The sequence below is a fragment of the Athene cunicularia genome (assembly GCF_003259725.1).
Source record: "Athene cunicularia isolate RWA chromosome 1 unlocalized genomic scaffold, athCun1 chr1_part1, whole genome shotgun sequence".
NCBI classification, from domain to species: Eukaryota; Metazoa; Chordata; class Aves; order Strigiformes; family Strigidae; genus Athene; species Athene cunicularia.
This window is the reverse complement of record NW_020799091.1, coordinates 26,834,050-26,860,566: the sequence shown is the minus strand read 5'-3', so window position 1 is coordinate 26,860,566 and position 26,517 is coordinate 26,834,050. Positions and strand designations below refer to the sequence as shown.

The window sequence follows — 26,517 nt, the reverse complement described above, 5'->3', positions numbered from 1 at the left end:
TCTCTGCATCAGAGAACGATGCAAAAAAAGGCCTTTTACGCATCTGTTCTCAGAACTGGGTTGTCAGAGTGTCAAATGCTGGCAGTGCTGCCTACTATGGGCAGTATTCAAACACTCCTCTTTATCCAGTTTTTCCAAGCATGCTCCTGCCCAGCACAGAGTAAGGGACTGGCTCTCTGAAGGCATGCCCCTCCATATAAAGTGTTTAAGGACCAACAGCAGAAGTGGTGACTAACTCAGCCCTGCCAGGGGAGCCTCTCTTCATGCATTGTGATGCTCGAGTCAGACCTGCAGTAACCCTTCTGAATATGGACCCAGTGCTGACACCCAGAACAATGCCATTTACTGCGACACTTACGGGTCATCCACCTAACTGACCAATTAGAGGACTGCAGTTTCATGATTCCTGGTGTGGAAATCCTGGGAATTTGTAAAATAAAAGGGTCAAAAATGCCAAGCTAGGAAAGGCAGGTCAAAAACTAATCACCTTTTCCTTCCTCCTCTTAGGAGGGCAAGCAAGAGGAAATAACAACATGGAAGACAGAAGTCAGTAAATCAAATGCTTTTATTGACGTCCTTTCTCATTTGTGACCCTTTGACATTTACTTTAATTGCACAGACCGAAATTAGTGACTGACTTCAAATTTTTAAAGTCACAACTTTTACAGCTTTCACATTTTTATTAACAGAAGATGAAATCATGGATAAGTCTCTACATGGAGAGACTCAAAGATAGGAAGCAACCTCTTACTAATCCTCATGCAAACTACTGACTGATTATTGGAGACTGAGGTTGACTGTAATTTCAGGAAAAAGTTCACTCTTATGAGTATGTTAATCTAGTAACAAGATAATTTATAATCCTTTCACAATTGATGTAATTTTCACATATTAGATAATAATTATAGGCATATTAAGCAATATTAACATTATTAAACAACAACGAACAGCCTTCTGAATATATACTACAGTAATGCAAAATCTAAGTAATTTAAAGTGCCTAACCTAATAAAAGAGCATAATTTTCCATTAGAGCTTTTCTAAGTTTCTAGAAATTTTTGTCTTACAGGTCTAGTTTTTAAACAGAATAAATCTAACATTTACATAGACAGAAGAATTTGTGCCTGATCCAAGAATTCCAGGGACACTTTCAAATCTTTTTCTATTATACCAACAAATTATGCCCATTTGGAAAACGAGCTATTGCTTTAGTGTGGTATTACCAAGAAAGCTGATTTCTGAGCACACTGGATATATCTTTTGCAATGAGTTTTCCGAGAGACTAAAATGTATTGCTGTTGCTCTTTTCTATTTTTTGCTCTTTTGCAAGTATACACTACACTACAGACTTGGCTGCCACAAAGTATATATTTTATATGGGGAATGTTATTACTGATAAAAATAAAATATGTAAATTATTCAATATGAATGACTGCTCATCTCCCCCTTCATGTATATAAATAAGCCACATCATAAGATGAGTGTAAACTGAGGCAACTGTAATAACTCTGTGGCACCCATAAAACAACAGAGGGAAAAAAAAAAGTTAAATGCTTCCAACAAAACAACTTAAATTATCCTTAAAAAAAAAGCAGCAAACAAAAAAACTAACTCTAAAACACCCCAAATTCTGTTTACTAACTTTGTTTCCTGAAGGTTTCCCTATAACAAGGTTTTCCTAAAAGAATACGTTGAAGGAAAATTATCATAAGGTCCAACAGAGAACCAGTGTATCCTACTTATCTGTTTTCCTCTTTTACTGGAAGCAAAGGTCCACTAAATTGTAACTCTCTATATAATTAAGGTTTCTACACAGAGCAGGTTCAGCTTTGCACCAAAGGAGGAAATAAATGAAACCTTCACTCATGGCTTTCTACACATCAGCTGAGAACAAGTACACACCCACCTCTTCCACATAATTTGCAGAACAACCTGTGGCTGCTACCAGTGAACTTAACTACAATATTTAGGAGCACCACTGCAGACATATAAACCATGAAAATCTCTTGGTGGATTATTAACTGAATAAGTGCTTGTACCACAGCAGATGGACTTTTTCTGTATTAAAAAAAAACAAAACTAAAACCATGTACATGTGAAGGAGGAATGGCAATACTGCTGTGCAAACCATTTTCCTAACCTACACTGTTATTGGTCCCAGTCTTGAGAGATCTGCAAGTTTCAACTGATACAAAGATTCCTACAGAACAATTGGGCTAAAACAAAATCCTTCCAATAAAACAAAATGATACAAATAACTTAAAGCATTGTTCTATGTTATATACATGCACGTAGATCAAATATTGCGCGCTTTTTTTTTTTTTTACAGAAAATACCAGAACTAGCGACAATAATGGATGCCAAAAAAACAGACAAATTTTGCCCCAAAGATTTAATCAACAGGATTTGAAAAACAGCATCAAATATTCTGAAATCATTTATGAACTGTAGAAGTGATGGACTTGAGACATCAAAGTATATCAGTTCTATTAAAATTACAGTTATCAGCATTTACTGATGATAGGCTGAGAAAAGGAGTGGAAGAACAGGAAAAAGAGCAAATAAAAATATTGGTAAGGTCCTAAGAGACACTGGTTCAGTCTCTAGTTGAAAGGATTATGTACAGCAACAAAAAAAGCTTCTTTCTCCTTTTTTGAAGAGATTGTATATTGTCAAGGTCCATTTCCATTAGAGGAATACATTAAAATAATTTTTAATCTATATTCTATTTTCTGACCTATAGAAGGTATTCAAAGACACAGGAAAGACTAGACCTGCCAAGCAGATTAAACAAAATCGCATTCCTACATATTTTAACTACACAGTTACACATCAGAATTCAAACCAGAAAAATAACTCAATGCAAATACTCAATAAATACAGAATTATGGATTCTGATAAATCTGGGGGAAGCAAGACTATGAAAGGAGTGCCTGCACCTGATGAGGAGATCTGTGTAGTATGGTTTCTGGATCCTTATATTCATTTGAAGGATTCATCACAGCTGCATATAACTCACTGTAAGCTCTGCAGACCAGTTCTGTTGACTGTTTTATTATCTGCTCTCTAAAAAAAACAGAACAAAAAGATAATTTGCAAACTGTATGAAATATAACTGCACTTCATACAAGGAATTAAAGATATATGCTAAAAGTACATATTAAAAAAATCAGTGTCAGATTAAAAAGCACTTCAACTGTGAAAATAGCTTAACATTTCAAAACAAAAGGTGGCTTTTTCATCCCTTTGTATCATACATAAACTCACATATATGATCCTGATATTCAATAAATTAGCTTCTCTATGTCTGCAGTCATGAAAAAAATAGTAGAAGGATTTAATTTGCGTAAATTAGTTTATCACCTGTACTCCTCTGCGTCTTTTAAAAGACTGATAAACTTAGTGATCTACTTTCTACCTCCTGTGGCTTCTTGCTGTCCTTTGTAAATACACACTTTTTTTTCCATCTACCAGCAAATACATTCTACTTGCCTTATCTTGACAAACACCTGATTCCATAATCGGTCAAAAAGGAAGAGCTGAAAGTGATAGTGGTTAGAGATTTAAACTTGCTACAACCTTTTACCAACAATGTTATCCAGTCTGTATCCTGTTATTTTTCTGGATCTAAATGAGTAACAATGCACAGAGACTGGATGCTCAATTTAACTGGAAAGTTTAATATTTTTTTAAGACAAACTAATATTTTTATTTTACATTGACCACTGAATCAGTTTACTTTAATCACCATGGTGATGTGCTTACAGTTTTACATGCATTTTTATCTATCAGAAATAGTAGTTACAACTATTTTACAGCCAAACCCATGGAAGTGGAACACCAGGAGAAGCTGAGGAAACCAAGGTAACCATGAATCCAGATTCAGCCCTGCTGTAATATGCAGCAAAGGAATAAAGACAACAAAACCACATCCATGAATATCAGGGGTGAATTTACCAGCTATTGGGAACTGACAAGTTTAAGAAATCTCAAAGACCAAGTGTGTAGAACTTTGTCTCTTCAGATAATATTAAAAAATGGAAGCCAATGGAAAGAAGATTAAGAGACAAACCCTGCATTTTATTCTGATGTAAAGTATCCAGTTTTTCAATATACAGGATCAACTGCCAGTATCACTAGATTATTAACACATCTGAAAAACAGACTGGCAAATTTAGAAACACTACTGCAAAGGAAATGTATTCAAGGTGTTCAGGTGAAACAACTGCCTCTGAACAGTCTAGCATCACTAAGGTGCTGTAACATGACAATCTCTTTAAGAAAGCACTGCACACAGAATTTGTATAAAATTAACTGTGTTGCACCAAATAATATTTAAAAGTTCGTTAAAATATTCCCGAGGATTAAACAGCATCAAATAAGTCTTTCCATCACATAATGTGTGTCATTAATCAGTACATTAGGATTTCAGTTGCCATAACAACATGATACATTTTATCACTAACACAAATGGCAGCACTTTCTAAAAATAGTAATGCCAGCATTCAGTTTCTGTGATCCAAATGAAAAGAGCTTTTCGAGACCAACAACATATAAATAAATAGCTTAAAACTTTGAAAATGAGCAAAGGAGTTTGAAAGACAAGAGCATGCACTGGCAAATGTTGGAAGGAATGTTCTTCACAGTTGTAAAGCTTAAATGATATTGTCAGTGAGTATGTAACGCACTGGTCCCTCATGAAAAGCATGTGGTCTGATTTTGAGAACCAAAGAACTCTTGGGTTCCAGCTCAACCACTGGAACAGTGGATCAATCACAATTACGTGATTTCAAGGAAGATGTCTTCAAAACTGACCCCCGTAAAACTAACTTGAAAATTTCAACTACTATAGTCAGAGATTAAAATTATAGTATTGGTTAAGTGTTTTGCTTGAATATTGAAGGCTCATTTACTACAGAAATATTGACTATTAAGACCCTGATTCCACAAGCATGCATCTCTGTAAATAGGTATCTTAACTTCAGAAGGATTGTTTGTGTTTAAAGTTGCATGTTTGAAGGCTAAAGGGCTAACAGACATTTTTTTTCTGTTTTGTTTTAATTCAGAGCAGAATCTGACCTATAGCACTGAGTTACAACAGGTTAATAAGCTCCTGCATGTTAGCTGAGCTGTAGGAGCTATAACAATCATCCTCACACAGGCTCACCTCTCAGCTGCCCACTGTTGCAAGATAACATGAATTTGGCTTAAATTGCACTAAGAGAGGTTTAAAAAGCTAATCACTGGGATAAGGTTAAGACTGCATACATGACCAGCTTATCTTGGTTCATGTGACAGAAAAAATGACTAAGTCAAGGTAATTTCACTATGCCTGAGTCTTTATGGTAGCATAAAGTCTACCTCTGAAAAATTGCTTCTGTGTTAGTAGTGAAAAATTGAGGCTTTCAAAATACATTTACTATTATTATGATTTTTAAATAGACCTACATTTAAAAAAAGTACCTAGAGCTAAAATACAGGTATAATAGCTTAACACTTAGAAGCAGAAGTCTCAGTGCTTCACAGACATTACTGCTCAAGCTACCCTGGTTTGATCTGTATAGAAGCAGAACAGCTCTCACACAATAGGGAGAGCTCTTGTTGGCTGAGCTATGGGAATGGTAACACTACCAGAGAGACCAAGCGAACTATGGAAAAGCACCAGCATCCCTCATGCCAAACTATGCACCAGGTATATGGCATGAAACGGCAAGTCTTTGGATGAGGAGGACATGAGCAATACCACAGCAGAACCTGGCAGCTGGACTAGCAGACCATTTTAGGTCCCTTATAACTGAACTATTTTATTCTATTAAATTCACAACAATTATTGTTTTTCCCTTGACATAGGTAATGTTTTAATTGCAAGTTGCTGTAATACAATCTTGCTGAGGACAGGTACTAGGAACGAGACTCCAAATATTATTGCATTACATAAAATATAATGTGCTAGTCTCTATTTCTGGTATATTCTGTAACCTGCATTCTTCACAAGTGTGAAAAATAATGTCAAGAAAATTTTTTGATCAGTGTAGCATATAATTCTCTGAGTTTAGGTATTACAAAATGTCTTCACATGGTTCACATTTTACTGGAAATAAATTTCTCGCACTTTCTCTAGACTTAGGGTTCAGTTATAGTCAAAAAACAAGAGAAGACATTAATAACAAATTTTTTACTTCCATCCTTCAAAGAAGAAAACACTAAAACTCAGACATATTAAGTGAAAAGCAAAGTAATCTCAGCAACAATATTCAATGAGACAGAATGCCAGTACTCTACAGCAGAATAGAAGAAAGTTGAAAACTCTAGACCTGATGGAGTAGTGGCGATAAAAGAAATCTTCAGTGGAGAATTACATATTTCATTTGTCTCTGGAATACTTACAAAATAGTTCTGAAATAATTTAAAACTAAGTTGACAAAAAACTGCTGACACAGTGTAACATGTTCAAAATAGATGAATGTAATTCATTTTGATGGTGTGCGTTAAATCAAGAGTAGCTTGTTCAGAAAGTTACAGAATTACATATTCCTCACTGCTTGCTCAAAAAGAGGAGTGTCAGAACAAAACTGAATTGTGACCTTCAGGACAATGCAAATATGATCACCGCTGATAACTTGAATTCTCATCATGATCCACTAAAACCTAAACAAATTAATCTTTCTGATCATTATGCAGGCATAATAGAAATTCAAAGGTAAGGTACGTACTTCACAGTGGCACTCAGAAGGAAATTCAGCTGAGACATTAACAGACTATCTGGAGCAGACAGATAGCGATCAAACTGAGCCTAGTGGTGAGGGGAAAAAAAGAGAATGAGATCAACATATTAAACAATTGATACTAGATGAAAATAGGTAAACACACAGATTTCTGAAAAGTGTTTACATTAAAATGACACCTTCTTATTTGATAAAATTTTCTCTATTTATATATTTAAGATAGAGCCTAACGTACTATACAAATGTTTAAGGTAAAACTTAATAGTTCAAACCAAATGTCTTACTTCAGCACCTCTGTCACCAAAATTTTAAGCTTCTGACGCTGAAAAGTATGGGTGGAGGGGCGAATAATAAGAATCCAGCTTCCATAATTATCCATCTAAGTTTCCTATGCAGCTGGTGCATCTATGTATGCACCTCTGAAGATCAGACCTATTCCGTTCAGTGCAGAGGGAATACTGTTGCCTCCAGACAGAAATCTAGATTGCCCAACTTAGACATGTTGCACATTTCTTTTTACAAATTTCTTTTTACTTTTTGGTAGAGAGTCGCTGCTCAATAATCTAGTAATCACTTACGTGGGGAAAAACAAGATCAAGGGACGTACTTCAGGCTCCTCAAACTGCTTCTAGGCCTACTTCTTCTCCCCCATATAATATAGTTAAAAAAATTGTGGTGTTTTGATTCTAGTAGTTTGGAGAGGAAAATACTAAGAACAAACATTACTGCTGTCTTCATCTATCTATCAGAGAAGCTGTCAATGTCCCATCCTAGAAGTGTTCAAGGTCAGACTGGACAGGGCTTTCAGCAAGCTGATCTAGTGAAAGGTGCCCCTGCCCATGGCAGGGGGGTTATGCTAGGTGACCTTTAAAAGTCCCTCCCAACCTGAACCATTCTATGATCAAATGGGCGACTATAGAGACAATGGGATTCAGATCTTCTCACAGGTGAAAACATGAGGAATACTGGACACATATTACACTAAAGAAACTTCTGATTAGATAGTAAGAGGAAAAAATCTCCCCAGGAGTGTCATCAAACACTGAATAGGTTACCTAGAAACGTGTAATCAAACTCTGAACAGGTTACCCAGAAAAGCTGTATAATCTCCATCCTTGGAATTACTCCGGCAAGGCCTAGGCAACTTTATCTAACGATGGCAACCTTCCTGAACACTGGACGAACCTTATCAAGCTGGTAAACCCTAAAATACATATCCATCATTTAAATGTGCAAAAAGTGGACACAAATGACTGAAGAAGTCACTTCAGTTCTCACAAATTAACTTTTTGTGTTTATCTGCCCTTGTTTGGAAAGCAAGGGAGCTTTAGCTGAGAGAGGGGTATGGACTTTGCTAGAACAGCATTTGTAAGCACTTATGAACAACACAAAAGGCTGGGACGTGTAAAACTTTCAGCTTAAGTTGCGAGACAGTGAATCAGCCTGCAGGTACTCTCTCCACATGGTTTAAATCCTGGGAAGCCAACAGATTAGGCTGATAAATAGGATTTATGTTGGTTTGATTTCAGCATACCAGGTTCCATTCTGGTTAAAGTGTGTTCACAGCAGCAGACATTAAAAAAAGTAATGAAGGAAATAAAATAGTTGGATTCCTCAAACTGTTTAGGTGAAATTATCATGCACTGCTACAGGTAAGAGAGTTACACATATATGTGTTAACTCTGTTACCTATATATATATATATATATATATATAATTTAAAGAGATGGTCCCCAAGCTGCTGTCTTTTAAATTCCTCATTGGTCTACAAGACCATGATAAATAGAACCTATTTTAAATGCAAAATTTATAAATATTGATAAGAATGCATGCTGATCTGAGTGAACCACTGAATGCTCTGTGCCAGAGTTCTGTCTGTCCAACCAGCTCAGGAATCACTGGTTTAAAACCCGAACAGAGGAAAACAGGCTACACTGACACAATTCAGAGGAATTCAACATAGTATTTTTTAAAGACATTTTATTAAAAAAAATATTTTAAAAAGACTTTTTTTCCCATTAGGGTATATGTGTACTGATGGATGAGCAGGCCTTATTTACAGTTAAACTCTTAGAATAAAACTAAACTTGGCTAAGCAAGAAGAGTGACAGATCACACATTACTGCCTACTGAACTGTGATATTGCTATCTCTATGTAAAATAGCCTTCACACACTCTAAGAAAAAATATCAGCTGATAATTTGTTTCACTGTAGCTTTCAACTTAAAAAAAAAAGTAATGACATATGCCCAGCACCTAACTTCTGAGTTTAGCTGAACTATTTGCATAAAATCAAAGCCTTAGGACTAAAATTATAAAAGATAGCAGAACCTGTATTTCAAAGCGTATAGGCAAAAAAAACCCTTTGGTGATTAAAACTAATTAGAACTAAGTATTTGCTTTTAGCAATTTAAGATTACTCATGGGATAACATTCTTGTAAGTAAAGTTGTGTTTCTCAAGGCTTAGAAATGAATATTCTATTACTACCCGTTCATAAATAATTTATGCATTTATTACTTCAAGTGGTCGAATTACTACAAATGAAGAAAGTATTCCAAGACATGTAATTTAGCTATTCTTAAAGACTATGACTACTTAGATGAATATCTACCACATCACATAATTAACAGTACTCTTTCCCATGTCACAGCATCACCACCACAATAGGAAACTGTAAAATGCTTACCATTGCAACCTTCAGGGACACGGAATCCATACTTGGCAAATTTGAAAGAGGACCCTAGAAATCAGTAGTCAAAGGAGGGAGGAAAAAAAGGTCATACTAGCATATGCAAAAAGATAAGAAATAAATTCTACAATCAGTTTAGTACTAAATTGTTATTTGGTTCTCCTACAGGATCTTAAATGTTTGGAAACTGAATCACCGTATCAATACTGAAATGCTGTAACAATTCACTTGCATTCTACCACTGTCTTAAATTAAAAACTCAGAATACTGAATTCTTAATATGTCCTTTCAAGTCCTTTCTTCCTTTTTCACCATTAAATCATGAATCCCCCAAAACGCCTTCCACAGGGTCTAGGATAAAAACTGAACTGCAAACTGGCCACATCCCCTTGGTGTTCTAAAATTACAGAGGACAATTTAGCTCTTCTCATCTGTTCTGGTATCCTGTAGAATTCAAGCCTGCTTCCCAGTAAATCCTCTGGGCTGGTAAGGCATTACAATATATACATGCTGCATAACCCCCATCAAATCCTGTGACAACGTCACCTCTGCAGTCAGGCAGCTGGACAGATACAAATAAAAATTGCTACATTCCACTGAACAATCTGCCCTGATCTATCTGAAACTGGTTTTAGAACAGGACATAGTTTCATTAACAGGAAACCAAGCTGAGTTATTAATCAGATTATTTATACATTAATTTATTAATCTTTATACATAAAAATCTGTTGTTTGGGCATTTTATGCAAAATTATTGGCTGAAGAAGCAACACAAAGCTCTCCAACAGAGTTCTGCTTTCTTCAGAAAACAGTTTTTCACCTTCAGAAACCATCACAAAAAGACACAGGCACAGCTGAAAGGTAGAGGGGCTGTATTAATAACTATCACATAACCATGGTTCACAAGAAAGGAAGAGCATGAACTCTGAATTCCAGTTTTCAGCTCACTCTAAGAAATCTAGTTTTCACTTTCAGAATCTCACTGAATAGCTAGAACAATGAATAAGGACAAAAGAATAAATTATTTGAAACTACTAAGTTAATCTGCCAATTTTTCAAAGAAGAAAAAAGCAGTAATTGTGTAATGCATGCAGGTGTCCACTCTTGTGTATGGTGTGCAATGAAAGAAACCTGAATGCTGCATGCACTGTAGGTCCAAAATGTTCTAGATGTCATGGATGTGGTATACATACTCAGTATTTGTATTTTAGAGACAGCTCGACTCTGACACTTTCAGAGGCCTGTTAAACTACCTATATAGTTATTCTGAGAATGTACAGGATGTCTGTGGTGTACAGAGCCTGTTGATGGTACACAGATAAGCTGCACAGAAGGACTGCTACACAGTAAACCTGCTAAGCTTGCTGAATGTAGAGGAAATCTCTCCTTGCAAGGTGCCTTTGCCCAACAGTCCTGATCCCGTGTGAAAAATCAACAGATACTACTGCGTTTTTGCTTTTAGACTAAGCTTAGTTTGCAAAATTATTAGTGCCAAAATTATTCTAGTTGGCAGGTACACAGTACCTCCTCAATGTGTACATTATATAAGCTTACCTGTTCTGGTTTGTGTTGCTGCACAGAGTTATATATGTAACTCAGACCAGCTCTTGTCAACACATAGGAAGCTTGTTCATTTATGAGTGTATCTAGATGAGCTTCAATCTGAAATTTCAAGCATAAGCTATTTATAAAGTGTGCATGAGGACATTAAACGAAACAAGCTCTAGGGTTAAAAGGCCTAGAAACACAAATAATAAGAAAAAAATAAATACGAAGAAAAGGCTAGTGATCAAGCAAGAAAAAAAAAAACAAAACCACACATACAGCATATTTCACCCATTTATATCTTCCATACTATAAGGAGCCAATAATAAAAATACTGATAATTCTATCATGTCTGACTAACAGAACTTAATTTTTTAGTATTTTTAAATTCAACAGCATCAAAAGTTAAGAATACCAAAGCTTTAATCTTAAAACTGCTATATCATTTCATTTTGCTATAATTCCTTGAAAATATGTAATAAAAATCATCCATCTCATTAAAAATATTGACAATAGCATGCCAGTTTTATAATAAAGAGAAAAAGACAGTCTTTCACACAGAAAATAAAACTGAAAGTAAATCATAATCAGTAATGATTTTAAATTCAGTACTGACAAACACTTGAAAAAAGTTAACTGAAAGAAGAATAGACAAGGAAATTCAGCTATCGATTTTGCTTTAAATATCTTAATATGAAAAAAGTCATAAACATATTTTACATTCTTAGTATAATCTTCACTTTGCAGAGAAACCTAATCAATAAATCCAGTCACAGCAGCGGCAATAATTTTTCAGTTTGCGTAGTCTTGGAAAGGTATTTGGATATATATACATTACTTAATTTTTACAAATAACTACCCCACATTTCATTTATTTTTCTTCCAATCCTAAAGAAAGGCAAAAATTTATATTATGATCAAACTAGTAAAATTCAAGTCTTTCATATCTGATGTTTTAAGAGTCCACCTTTTTACTACTTAAAATTGTTTAGAAAAATGCATTTTTCTTTCTAAATCAGGAGGGAAAATCTTAATATTTCAATGTGGAAATTTTAACTGTCTTAGAGAGTTCTTTTTTCCTATGAAAAAAGTTTCTCTTATTGAATATGCCATTTTAACTCCACTTTCATAACCTACTTACGTATAATCTTAAAGATATTTTTTCAGTCTGTTCCTGTATTTGTAAAACGTATGAAAAAAGTAAATGGTATTAAATGCATAACCTTCAGTTTTACTGCTTATTTGAAGAATAAATCAATTGCAACATACACTGTGAAAAAGAAATTCTGCTAATGCAAATTAGAAATGCCCCAGACAGTTTGATGGGGTTGTCTGTTTGTTTGTTCCCAAGCTAAAAGGTGCTAGAAATTCTAATTAGGAGTAGAAAGCGAAAAATGGCTCACAGCCAATCTTTACTGATGCCTTCAAGTAAGAAGTTGTGACTTTTTTTCCAAGACCCCCAGCTCCAAAAGCTCTCCTGAGATATATTGCAGACGTTCATGTAGCAAAACTATAAATGGGCAGTGCCTAAGTTTTCCCAAGTAAATGGTTTATAAAATACATTTCCATTTCAAAATGGTACCACATATGAACTATTATCCTAGCACGTTAGGTGAAACCAAGGAAATGAGAAAAAGGTAGAAAGAAGGACTGAAGTAGTAACTTCAGCTATACTATATTCTAGTATAAAATAGATTATGATCTAGTATTAACTATATGATTGAATAGTCAGCCATTTGACTGAGCTCTCAACTTCCATTTGCTGCTTTTCGCACAGTTTGCAGATAAGTATTAGAATGACTGGGATAATGAAAATGTTCACCGATGTGAGTTTATCTGCAACTAAACCAAACCAAACCAAATCTTCTAATCATATTTTTGTCTGTTTAAAATGAGAGATGCCGTGTACCATAAGCTCTGATACCTGCTATTTGCTTACAGTATGTGATAAGAACTCCTCTTATCCCATTTCCTTGACTTAGCACTGACCAAAGACAATATTATCAAAGATAAATACATTCACATCACCATTTACTACTGATTTTTTTCAGACTATAAGTTCATTTTCTTTGGGGCTGTTAAATCTTACCTGAAACTGTAACATTTCTAGACGTTTGTCAGTGAATTCAAAGAGAGACAAAGTAGTTTTCATCATATAAAGCGAATTTACCATGAAAGTTGCCATATCAGCTGTGCCCAAATTACTAGCAGACATAGTACACATCTGTAACAATGGATCTAGCACACAAGACAGAACCTAAAATAGAAAACACACAGAAAAGAGGGGAGGGAGGAAATCATGTCACAAGAAGCTTCTAAGCTCATTCTGTCTCTATCACATATTTATTCCTCAAAGTAGAATAAAGAGACATGAGAGTTTCCAACTGTGCAAGCAGTTTTCTACTAGATTTGTCAGCAGGTGATCAGCTACCATAGTGATGGGAAAAGTATAAAAACCTGAGAAGAACAAATTCTAACCTAGCAGGAAGAGTAACCCAGATTAGATAATTGGTAATTGTGCAGTCTTGAGGGTGTATTTACTTAATGGAGTAGTAATTGGATAACAGAATTTAGATATGTGTTAAGAGCAGCACTCCATACTGTGCTGTAATTATCCACTTTGTTAGTCACCACCTTGCTCACATTACAAACTTGGGTTTGGTAGAAAGCTTCAAAATGGGACCAGACAAAAAAGATTAGTATTTCGCCCATCTTCTGTGCACTTTGACTAACTTGCACATACTTTTTTTTCCCCCTCCTCTTCAGAGCAGACAAACAATCTCATACCTGCACAAAGTCAGCTTGACGGGCATCCAGTGGAACAACAGACGAGTCATGAGATGCCAGAACCTCCCGTAGCAAGTTAAGTGTCTGATTTAGTGCAGAGCTTGGGCCAAGATCAGGAGGTGGAAGTTCAACCTGAAGAACAAGATTATCTGTTTGAAGATTTTTTTTTTAAAATTTCATTTACAGCAAACTCCATCCAATCTATTTGTACAAACACAATCAGCTAATAATATAATTATGTGCAGCCATACAGAGAAGAACTTTGACACCAGAAAAACGTAGCATGTTTCAGACAATAACTGTGTACAACTTCCATCCCATTCCGTGACAAACAACCAAAACTAAATTTCACCTTTCACTCAGACTATGCTTATTTTATAATCTAGAGATCCCCGAATGCTACTGGTTTTGGTATTAAAAAAAACCCCAAACAAAACATTTGCTAGATTAGGTGACAAAGAATAGCCACATTGTTTGCACCACTGAGTTCACTTTGAGCAGGACCTCCTGTACAAGTCCAGAATCTAGTGCAGGCAGAGCTCTGGGATACTGCAACAGCTGAACGAGGTCATCTTCTCGACAAGGCTGCACAGCCCCTATCATGTTAAGTATGAGAGCTGCAACCACAGATGGAACAGTCTTAATCCCTAGCAAGTTTTAACCTTAAATTACCAGAATACAAATGAACTGTGTACAAGCTAGGTCAAGTACATCTACATAAACTGCAATGATACTGCAAGAACTGGAATGCAGGCCCATCTTAAAGATAAGAAGTAAAAATCGTAGATGCTTAAAAAAACCCCCACGCTTAAAGAGTCAAATTATGACAAGTTGGAGCACCTGAAATGGACTGAAATTCTATGCTATTTTTAACACAGACTCGCATACTTTAGCCCTTCTTTGTAACAGGCTAATACCCTCAAATGCTTCATAAAATGTTTCTATGTTTTATAATGATATAAAATATAGCACATCTCTTTTCCACAACCCACGTTCTTCAGGATCCACTCCAAATGTAGCTGCATCTTGCAGTATTCAATGCTACCTCAAACTGGATTCCTGCTGCCTCCAGACCATTACTACAAGCCAGGCTGCTGGTCTTATTTCCTTCTGCCAACAACCCTCTTCCAACCTTCCTGTCTCCTACCTACCTATGGGCAAACACAGATCTGGCTGCACCACATGGGAGTAAGGAGATACCCAGCAATACAGAATAAACTAATGCTTCAAGGCATAATCTCTTTCCAGAAGGCTGAAGGGAGAAGTAAATTTCACCTGGCCTGGAACGGCCTGTCCACCTTGCTCAAGGTGTTTGGGCACGGAGAAGCAAGGCAATGTGCACTTCTCCAGCTCTCCAAGAAAAAAAGGCAGCTTTGGATGGACCCCCAAACCACAGGCAACATGCTCCGTATTTTCCCAAATGAGAACTACAGATTAACAGCATAATAACATACAGGTCTGAGCCTCCAAGGAAGAAAAAAACCTGTCAAAGGGGCAGAGTGTGATGGCCAAAGAAACCAAGGAGAGCATAACAGGCATTTTCAAAGTGGAGCATTTCACAGCCTTCTGGAAATGAATCCACACCTAAATGAATATGCCATCAGAGCAAGATGGAAACAACTCTCCCTCTTTGGAGCCAGGCCTAGCTTTCACCCTGTGTGTGCTTCAAAACATTTGAGATACCATGCATGTCCCCACACTGTTATCAAGACAGATGAAATAAAAACTTTTTTTCATCCTTCTGAATATAAAGTGTTCCTTTATTCTCACTTTCCAACAGATAGTATACTGAATTCAAGGAACTAATGGAAAACTACATCCAATGGAAATTAAATCTATTAGGTTCAGAGAACAGTTGTTCAGCCTAAGCAGTCTTGAAAGCATAATACAAATATTCTAGCAATGAAGTAACAGTAATTCAGGAGGCGCTTATTCAGTGCTGATTGGTAGTAAAGTTTACTGAAGTTTATAGCACTGAGTGACTTTCTTCTTGTTTATTATTAGGGGTATTGATCGTGCCCTGAACACACTGTTCTCAGACCTGAACTGGACCGTGTTCAGGGATATTTTGGCATTAATTTGGGACTGGAGTTTGATGGGGTTTTCACTTCCAACACACACATAGCTCATGGCAATGATAATTTCAGGCTTCTTTGCACTGAATTTTTGTCTCATGAAGTAGCTGATAGTCAGAAGCTTCTAAATTAGCTTCATCTTTCATTTATTCTATTCTTTTAAAGTCCACTCTCTTCTAGATGGGAGCAAGAAATAACATTATTGAAGAAGAAAACATGGCAATGAAAAAAGGTTTAGATAGTTATTGGGTTAGCTTGAAAATCCTGACTACTGCAATAGGGGCAGAATTATCAATAAGTGGAAAGAAAACTAAAGCAGTGCTGTATTCATTTTGAAAATTCTAAAACTTTTTGCACATGAAAGCAGGTTTTTTTTTGTTTTTTTTTTTTTTCAAAATTAAAAAAGAAAATTTAAAACCACACATTCCTAATTTACAGAGCTATCTACAGACTTCAATTCATTAGAGTTAAATTGCAATTCTAATAAAAACATTGATGCCTGAATGTTTTACATGCACTAAGAGATTATTATAATCAATCCTATTTCCAGAAAAATAGATTTGAAATGGATGCTGAATTCTACTTTTGAAGTACTTGCTTCAGATGCAAGACAAAGAGGAGCTAACTGAAAAATTATCAGACAAGTTCTGTAGCAGCTAGTTCAACAGCATTAAAACATACTCTAACACAGTATTGTTTAATCAGTTATAACCAGCAGTTCAGTCATGCAGAAACAAGGCCAATCAGCTGTCTAGCCTTTCAAAGAAAACAAGAAGATATTCCCAAATGTTTAAAATCGAATATACAAAACTGAAATGAATTCTCCTAAAATTACAATGGACACTAGAAGTTGTACACAAATTTTAGTATAAAAGGTTGTATCTTCATTTAAAGTTCTGCATATCAATCAGTGAGTAATATTTACAAAGTCATAATCTTCCACCAAATATACAATCCAGAGCAGGCTACTCTGTCTATGAGAGCAAGTAGCTCAGAGGATGTCTTGAAGGATTTAACAAACAGCAAAGGAAAATATAGGAAAAAGAAAAGAAGTATCAACGATCTAGATAGGGAAACAATTAACGTACATACACTTTCTCATTTACAAAGAAAGCTAAATGGAAGAAAAATACTTGCAACCTTTTTTCCTATTAAATATAGTTAATTCTATTAAGGACTGGAGCAGCTATTAAGGAGAGCAACTTTGTTAGAAGTTCGTATGTGCACTTGCAAATACTGAAAGTACTGTATAGGCAGGCAATCAAAATTATTTATATACTATCCTACTTGAACACTAGGAAATTAACAGTACAGAAAGACATGAACATACTGGAGTGAGTCAAGCAAAGAGCCACAAATTTCACAAAGGGACTGGAGTACATCCTACACAAGGAGGGACTGTGTGCAGCCCAGAGAAGAGAAGGCTCTTCTTAGAAGAGAGGGGCTGTTATCAATGTGTATAAATACCTTATAGGAGCGATACAGAAGAGGGAGACAGATTCTTCTCAGTGGTGTCCAGTGACAGGTCAAGAGGCAGTGGGACAGATTGAAACACAGGAAAAAAAATTTTTTACTGTGAGGCTCGTCAAACACTGGAGATAGTTGCACAGTGAGGTTGTGAAGCCTCCATTCTCAGAGACATTCAAAACAACTGGAACCATTGCTGGGCATCCTGCTATAGCTGACACGGTTTGAACAAGATGGGTGGACTATATGATCGTCATAGGTTCCAGTTGACCTCATCCATTCTGCATTTCTGTGATACTAGTATTAAAAAAAACAAGACGGTAATTGGAAACTCAGACCTCCTCAGAGAAAGCATTGCTCAGAGTGACAAACAAAAGGTTGGTGGCTTTTTGAAGGGCCTCATCAGCTTTTAATAGTCTTTTTGGAAACCTCACTGGCAGAGGGTAGAGACAAAGCACTACAGAGGTGGAACCTTGTAAAAGGTATCTGGATATTTCAATCTGTCAGTTACAACTAGTTAGCGTCAACTACAGAAGTTCAATTGAAAAATTTTCACCACCAACAGCCGCAGTATAAGAAACCAGAGTTCATGTCTTTCAGAGAAGCTTCAGAGAAGCTGTCTTAAGCTCTTTTGAGCCCAATTAGGATCCTACAGAGATCACCAGGGGTTCCACAGTAGAATGCCTCATGGCATGCTTTTCAGCTATTAAGTTGGTTTTGAAAGAAAAGACAACAGAAGAATTCTTGTTAACTTTTTTTTCTTCACATGGATCCATTCAGACCACAACATCAACCAGTCTCATTTCATGTGTCCCGTATATGGTTTCCTAGAAACCTAATAGGTTTCATTCTGACACAAACCAAATTATGCTGGAGAAGTTTACAGTTATTCCCATGCAATGTTTTAATACATCTCCCATTGACAAACTTCACAGATAATGCAATCATAACATTTCATTTTCATACATCTACTCTAAAAAGAAAAGCATTATGAATAACAATCCCAAAGCTTGATTTGGGATACTCTACTAATAGTCTTCTAACAGTTCAGACAGCTGATGACAGGCTAGTTTGGCACAATCTCTCTTTAGTACCCTTATGATAACTCTCACTGCATTTAATTCCAAGTTTGTAATTATTCTTTCATTTAATAATTGTTCTGGAACACTACTAAAGCCAGAGTAAGGACAGCTGTGCTTGAAAATTCCCATTCTTTAAATGTATTAGCTGGTTAAATAAAACACACTGGCATAGGTTAGTCTAACAGGCCCATTAAAATGCCTCATCAGCAGACTTACGATTTTAAATGAAAATTCTCTCAATATGAGAGAACTGAAAGAGTCCATCCACTCCAGTACATTAAGTGCTCTGAACTCTGCCTTTAGTTTCATTGGAACGGTTTTTGTTGTTCTGAGAATTATTTTCATTTACTATTTTCTCCTGAATTTACCATCTGTAAAATGGTAATCTGTACCAGCCTGTTCTTAGATCCAGACAGTGAATAACACAAGCAGAATCCCAAATCCCTAAACATCTGATTTATGTGCACAGGGTCAAAGGAAACACAAAAGGATACATGTAATAACTGAACCTACAGTTCTGAACTGTTTTACCAGCATGGCTGCTAGACCCATGGCTGGGTCCGAGAAAACTAAAAAGAAACAAATACAAACACCATTTGTCAGCACAGAGACGCTTAACGCTGGCCAAAAACCATTCTGGTTGAACCAACAACCAGAACAAATTGTTACCAGAGCTAGAAACCACTGGCAAAGACTGCCCAGCACTGCCTCTGAAGTGTAAGAGCCCATACCACAATGCAAAGGAGAGACAATCTGCAGTAAAAGCTGATGCACTGAACCTTCAGTGACACAGGAGAAGGGTGATGATGCACAGCTTTTCTATGATGTCAGTATTGAGCTCTACAATGACCTGAGAATCTCAAAGCTGTGAATGGTGTTTTAAACCCTGAAAAAAGAGTGGCTTTGCACAACTCTGTTACCAAGTTTCATGTCAAGTTTCAAGGAGTATTCGAGCCAAAGACATTCGCTTGTGTACTGCCATTCTTTGATAACAATGGACTTACAGGCAGCATGCTGAATACTTCTGTTACATAGATTTCGAATGGTGAAGAGCTACCCGAGAGGTGTGAATGAGAACACCGTGAAAAGAGTTTCTCAGACTGAAGAGTCTAAAGTTGTGAGAACTGCTGACTACCTTATTTTGAGATTACAATTAGGATTCTTGAGATTTTCTGATGTAATGAAAAAGAATGTTCATAGGAAAGTGCTTTTGAGCAAGCCATTAAGTACTCTGAAGTAACTAGGGATTTCCCCTCTATCATTTACACTGATGGTTTGACAACCAAGAGGGAGAAGCGTGGTCTAAGACTGCCTTTAAGTTTCCATACAGCTTGGTGCTTGTGACACTCCCTATGTAATACAGGACTTCTCACAAACAGATGTAAAGAAAACACTATTTTCTTGTCCTAGAAGAGCCTGAAGTCTGTTTCCCATTGCATTTCAGAAATGAACTCTCAGGGAGTTTTAAGGCAATGCTCAACTCAGCATTATCAATAAATTAGGAAATTAAATTTTCTGTGGTCATGAGGACATCAGTGTCAAATTACCATCCTGTCATTCCTCTGCATCCAAAGGAAGGGATCTTGCAGAGTTAGCATTTTCAATGGAATATGCTTTGTCTAAAAAAAGTTCCCAACTAGCTATAATTAAGAGAAAGATTTGCTTAAATACTCTTCTGGGCTATCAACTACTGGACAGACTGTAGATATTAAAAAAGCATACCACAGCGAGACACAGTAATACATCAGTGTTTCTAGACAATTCTCTCCACAATATACAGTACAACAGAATTTGTACAGGGCTAAAGAGACTCCTGTCAAGTTACAAATTCACTGGTAATTATGATTAAGTCTTCTGGAATTTTGTAGCTACAAACAGCAATTAACATTTAAATTTTCTTTAAATTAAATAAAAATTGTAGAACTGATTTCCATTCAAAATTTCTTCCTTGATAGTTTTCAGATTATCAGCAACAACTGATGATAACTGAGGGAATACTATTATTAAAATGGTGTAATTCACAAAGGCTATATTCACCACTTTCCAATAAAAGAGGCACTTAAGTTTACAGAAATAAAAATATTTAAGAACACCCTATTTGTATGTTAATCAATTTCTGAAGTTTAAATTGCCTTAGGAATCATATCTTAATCAAAGGAATGGACAGCTGATATTCTCTGAAACATGCTTGTTAATGTCTAAAGATGCAAACTCTAAGTGGAAATAAGGAACCATGATTTCCAGATTGTCCAAGTGAAAAGTAATTTACTAATTTTACAAGCGAGAATTCTCTTTGTGCATAACAGCAGCAGTGACGAAGCCTTTGCAACTGCGTATGTAAGCACAAAGGGTCAATTTTCCAGTGCTTTAATCTTCTCTTAAAATAAAAAAAAAAAATCTCAAAGCAGTTGCAGTGCACACATAGTTAGCAAAAAGCTAGTAAAAAGGTTAGGATATGAAGAGAATCCTAATACATATACGCAGTTTTGGTCTGAACACATATTAATAAAAAGCAACCTTGAGATTCCACAAAACTTAAAAGCATTGTGACATTCATTACTAAATTAATGAAGACAAATGAAAAGGCATAAAAGCTGGTTATCTGTATATTAACACACAATAAACTAAGTAACAGGAGAATTAAATTTATGATAAAACAGGGTCTTTATCTCATGGAAACGAATGTTTCTTTCAGTGTAATTCAGCCTATTAATTTTGTATTTTTTGTGAAGTAAAACTAATTTCAGTCATGAGGAGATAAGATATTCTATCAATTCTATAGTCCACTCACAGGGAAATAATATAAGGTGCTTCAAAGGACTGTCTAAAACTCTCAGTCACAAGAACTACACATCTCAGACTCCTTCTTTCCCAAAGAGTTACCTCATTCTTAACTCCTGAAGCACAGAGATTAATAAATAACAGTAGATGCCTTTATTACTCACGTATCTAATCCTCTTCTGAGTGTCTTTAAACTTTATATTTGGAGGAAAGATCTTCATAGGGCACACATGCAATGTAAAATGTTCAGTGTTTCAGATTTAACTTCTAAAATATGTTTATGAGAAAGAGCAATACTATAATCTTTTTACATTACATGGTATCCTCAGTATGTCATTCATTATTTGTAATAAGGTGCCACTGAAGTACAGTACAATTACTGCCTTCATTTAACATCAAGACCAAATCGAACTCCTTTATAAAACAACGGCAGCATCTAGAGCCAGTTACATACAGGCTAGGGGCTGAGAGAAGGGGAACTAAGAGGTCAAAGAGGATTATACAACCTTTCTAATAGCGACAATACAAAGAACACATGCTAAGAACTGGGGGATCACAATTACTTTATTACTCCTTCTCCTACTGAATTCTACTCGCCTCCAAACTGAAAACAGCATTATCACCCAAAATGAAAGTACAAAGATTTTGAGTTACACGAGTAGAAATATTATGCTGGATCCTGTTTGAGTAAAGATGTAAGACCCAGCAGGATAAATACAAGAGAGATTAATATAGAGCTGTCTTACAGTTTCAAGCTAAGAAAATTTCTTTTCCTAAGCACTACTTTGTTTGCACATTCTTTGTAAGTAAAGAGCAGTCATATATTTTTGCTAAGGTCCATCACTGATATCTCTTCATAAAAGGAAAAAGTACACAGATATTTTCTTTTAGCTTACATATTAGGAAATAAAATGTTCTGAGGAAATCATATATAGCTAGCATATGCCTATAGCAAGCCATAAGCTTTATTTATTTATTGTTTGAGGGTAAATTCATACTGTCCCTGTTCATTGCACATTTAATGAACTCAAGCTTTAACTGACCCTTGAAGAAGCATTAGTAGCAGAGGAACTACTATTCTGATGACACTGCATTCAAATGGAAACACCCCACCACAACAAACAATGTACTAAGTGGATTTCAGTAGTATGGATTGTGGGTGGTAGCAACCAAGGAGTCACCTATGAAGAAATGAAACAACTGAAAAGGGTCACTGAGATATACAGAAGATGAGGAACACCTGTTCCTTTGAGAAAGTAATTTTTCAGCCCTTGCAGAAGGACAGGATGTTATTCTGCACAGTTTGTGTCAGATCCAAGGAAACAAGAAGACCACAGAACAACTCAGAAAATCCCACTGACTGGTTAGTGAACTACAAGGCTTTGCACAAAGATTAGTTTCTGTAAACCTATGTATTTTTTACATTTTTTCTTGTAGGTTAAGTACAATAATTTCATTTAGAGATACCCTTAAAAAATGTTTTCAACTTTCAAATTTTTTTTTAAACTGGAAAAAAAACAGTAATGCAAGGGTTTTGTTGAACTCTGGAGTTGTGCAGTAACTAGGAATTAAGAAAGGCATTTCTTGGTTTTAGAGCCTAGTCAACTCACCACATCTCAGACTGGGATGCTGGGTGAAGATCAAATCACTAGGAAATGGCAAGGGACATGTAGCGTAACAATTAGACTTCAATTAGATTTTAGAAAGGTGAGATTTAATGGGAAGATCCACCAACAGGAACATGATACAATTACAGCAGGGAGAAATTAAAAAAACCTTTATTAGTTACTGAACAGTGTGATGTTCACTGAAATGCAATTTAAAGTGATCAACAGGAGAGGAAAAGATACCAGGAAAGTGATGTTGGCTTAGGCACAGACATTTGGTATAACAAATACATATTCTGCTTTTAACGACAGCAATGTTCATGTGGCAAAGCTATAAGAGACAAAAAATCCCAAGTTTTGTTTTTATTTAGCTTACCATACTGGGATATACTTCATAACTTCAAGAAAGAAATTATGCACATGAGTAATTAACTACAGATCTGATGATGTATTAATACAAATGATCTAGCTCAATCGGCTGATTTTGCTATACTACACTTACAGAAATTTCCAAATTTTTCTGCTTCTCATAGATCTTAAAAATAGGTAAACTGCTTTGTAAACAAATACTGTTAACAACAGTATTTTAGCCATATTTCACAAAAATAAAACTATTTAGAGAATTAAAACACAGCAAGCTTTTTATGTAGTTTAATAGCTAAAATATAGAAACTACAAAACTTCAGTTGTAGGAAAAACTGACATATAAAACAGCTATTCACCTAATAAACTTACTAGACAAAAGGGAAATGAAAGTGTGTTTCGAAATATGAAAGCTGTACGATTTTGAAACAAACCTTGTCCATTAGTTTACTTGCATGAAGACTCAGGCTATTAAAGAATATCTTCTTGCTCAACAAATGCATTTCTTCAATTGTTGTCAACAGTGTGGCTGCACTGTTTCCTACAATACCACTGAAAACAAAGTTAAGATTAATTAAATAATCTGAAGGGGGGGGAACATGTCTCAAGGTGGGGGGGAGACGACACATGACAGGGTTAGACACTTTAGACAACGTTTAAAATAAAGGTTTTATTGAAGTCCAAAATTTATAACAAATAACTGTATGGAACAGTTCTCCATATTAGCGGAGAGATTCCGTCGTAAGATGACTGGGAGAACAAGCATTATCAGCTATGTCATTAAGCAGATATTAAGTACAGTCTATCTAAAGCTTTGCACAAACTTTTTAGAAGAATTATAAAGTTTACTGGATTTTTGTTTTGTTCTTCTGTAAATCTACTTCTTAGAGAAAACAGATTACTTAAACAAAAAGGGTTGGTAACTGCTCTGTCATACTGTTCTTTTTGAAAACCATAATCTCTTTTCTTTCTTCACTGCAATGTTAGGAATCTCCAAAAATCCAAGAAATCGTGCCATGCTATTCCAAGTGTCAAACTATTATATGGCATGAATACTGCATAAACCTTAAATGGCGCTACATGACCATGCTCCTCTCAGAGATACACCTTCTATCTAAATTAAAAGCACTTTTAAGCTACAAAAATGGCAGCAAAAATTCACTGCATCATACCAGGACTAATTTAAACTTGTAGCTTGATTTTCAGATAATCTTGTTGCATTTAATAGATAATATCTCAAATTGCATTTTCCCTTCATTAGTCAGGTGCACTTCCTCTATACAGAGGAAATTATTCAACTGACAGAAGGTTCTTCATGTGTTTTTAAACAACATATCATTAGTAAGACATAAAGCAACAGATAAGACTGCCTAAGACCTTCCATTTTAACATCACGTTTTCAATTCCACCAAGTTTTATAACCACTGGGAAACAGAAACTTTGGAGACAGAAAAACAGCATCAAAAAATCTTTTTGCTTTTTTTGACAACAACATTAGGAATAGGTCTCATATGTGTTCTACCACAGACCTGTAGTGCCATCAGAACTGAGGATTTTTAAATGCAGTGTGAGGTGCCCAAGAATCACTTATCCCAGTCTGACCAGTATCTAAATGTCTTTTCAGACTGAAAAGTAGTAGCTCAAGTAGTAATATCAGTGATTCAAATTCTCAGCAGTTCAGTCCAGTGCTGTGAAGGAAGATTTTTCTGCTATTGCTGTTTCTAACCAGTATGAACTACTGCAAAGGCCATAATGTATAAAATCAGTGGTTCTGGCTTTTCTCCAGTTTCCATGTTCCTGGTGGCATCTGGAAGGTTGGAAGATGATTGGTGCACCTTCAACAGCAAGATACAGAAAAAGGCAAACATATTCCCAATAGAAAAATGCTAGTGCATAGTTAGAAAAAATGGTATCAAAACCTAGTTAAGGAAGAAAAGGAAAACTGCATTTCTAGAGATAATTTAATTATAGCATTTTCTAAAAGGGCACTTGACTTGGTCACCTTAAATGTTTTATGCGGGTTTTTTGTATACTATTTGTATCTACACAGAACAATAAACACTTTCTGTTGCAAATTGATGCTATATTCCAAAGCAGATTCAATACAAGTTGAGGAATGTCAACAGACAAATGGCATCTGCTTGAATATCATGCATATTTCTCCTTGATTCCACAGTAGAGAGTAAAAACTAAGACACAAAAATACTTTTTACTGTACTAATCTTCATATATGCAAATAAAAAGACATCTTCAACACACTTTGTAATTTTGCATACCTGATTGTATGGTGGTAGAACTTGAGAAGATTAGAAATCTTGTATAGTAAAACTGCTCCTGGCTCAGCAACAATCACTTGCTCAATTCTAACCTGCAGAATAAAGAAATATAAGCATCCTTCAGGTCATACATTTCAAAAGCCAATATCTATGATTTTATATACAACATATGTCTGATTTTTGAAAAATATATTTAACCAGAAATAAATTTTAAAAGATAATGTTCAGTTAAGTATAATGTTCTGCTTGAACCAAAGTGCTTCTTGGTTGTCAAGCCTCTGAGTAGAAAATAAGCAGGTATATGTTTTCTTTAAAAAAAAAAAATTAAAAATCCTGTTTCCCTATAGATTTTTGTTGCAACTTGTTATTGAACATTTCAAAATAATGAGATCATTTGAAGGATTAATACCAGTACATACTGGAATTCTCCCCAGCACTGAACAGCAAGAACAGCTGCAAAATCCTTAAACTACCACAGTTGATCATTATCATCACGCAGCAATTCAGAACATCCAAAAACATTAAGCATTTTATGCAAAAGATGAAATTTCACCTGGATTAATCTCTCCTTCACTTAAAGAAGAGATTATATACCTCCTCCCAGTAATTAATTAAAATATATTCGTAACTAACAACAGCTATGTGGACTGCTTATGTCAACCAGGAGATACTGACTACACAGACCAAAACACTGCTGACTGTCTTTACAGTTGGACAGATGATGTCTTGTCTCCATGGTACACACTGTCTCAATCCACTCATAAAAGGCTGCCCCAGGGTCAGTCTTTGGGCACTCATAAAGCAGCAACAGACAGTGACTTATCACTGTACTGCTCTCCCACAAGCCTGTGTGTGAAAGGGCTACACACAAATCACCAGCCACCAGCCTCTCTCCCAAGTTATTCGTCTGCTGCTCAACAGAACACGATGTGCAGCAATGCCTTCTTGTCAGAGCCAGCTGAAGGGAGAATTAACTAAGATTATGCCTCCTTGATCCACTCCCTTTGTATCTAAATCAGAGACCAAAAACCAAAGAATAATTTTTGACTCTTATTCGAACTTTATGAGTTGACCATTGCATTTCAACATTCAGGTAAACTTTGCTCTTCAATGCATAT

The 26,517-nt window shown here is 35.7% G+C and overlaps 1 protein-coding gene across 3 annotated transcripts in view; it reads right to left on the bottom strand.

Annotated features, from left to right (window-relative positions):
• Positions 1-547: 547 nt before the first annotated feature.
• The window catches only part of COG6 (component of oligomeric golgi complex 6), a 73,595-nt gene continuing 47,625 nt past the window's right edge, over positions 548-26,517 (bottom strand). For all 3 annotated transcript variants that reach the window (XM_026859541.1, XM_026859549.1, XM_026859557.1), the window contains 8 exons: positions 25,400-25,491; positions 23,558-23,675; positions 13,749-13,880; positions 13,051-13,218; positions 10,971-11,078; positions 9,414-9,467; positions 6,714-6,793; positions 548-3,066 (listed from right to left, as the gene is read on the bottom strand). In XM_026859541.1, the coding sequence (XP_026715342.1) occupies positions 2,919-3,066; positions 6,714-6,793; positions 9,414-9,467; positions 10,971-11,078; positions 13,051-13,218; positions 13,749-13,880; positions 23,558-23,675; positions 25,400-25,491 (900 nt within the window). In that variant the 3' untranslated portion in view covers positions 548-2,918. The remainder of the gene's footprint in view (positions 3,067-6,713; positions 6,794-9,413; positions 9,468-10,970; positions 11,079-13,050; positions 13,219-13,748; positions 13,881-23,557; positions 23,676-25,399; positions 25,492-26,517) is intronic.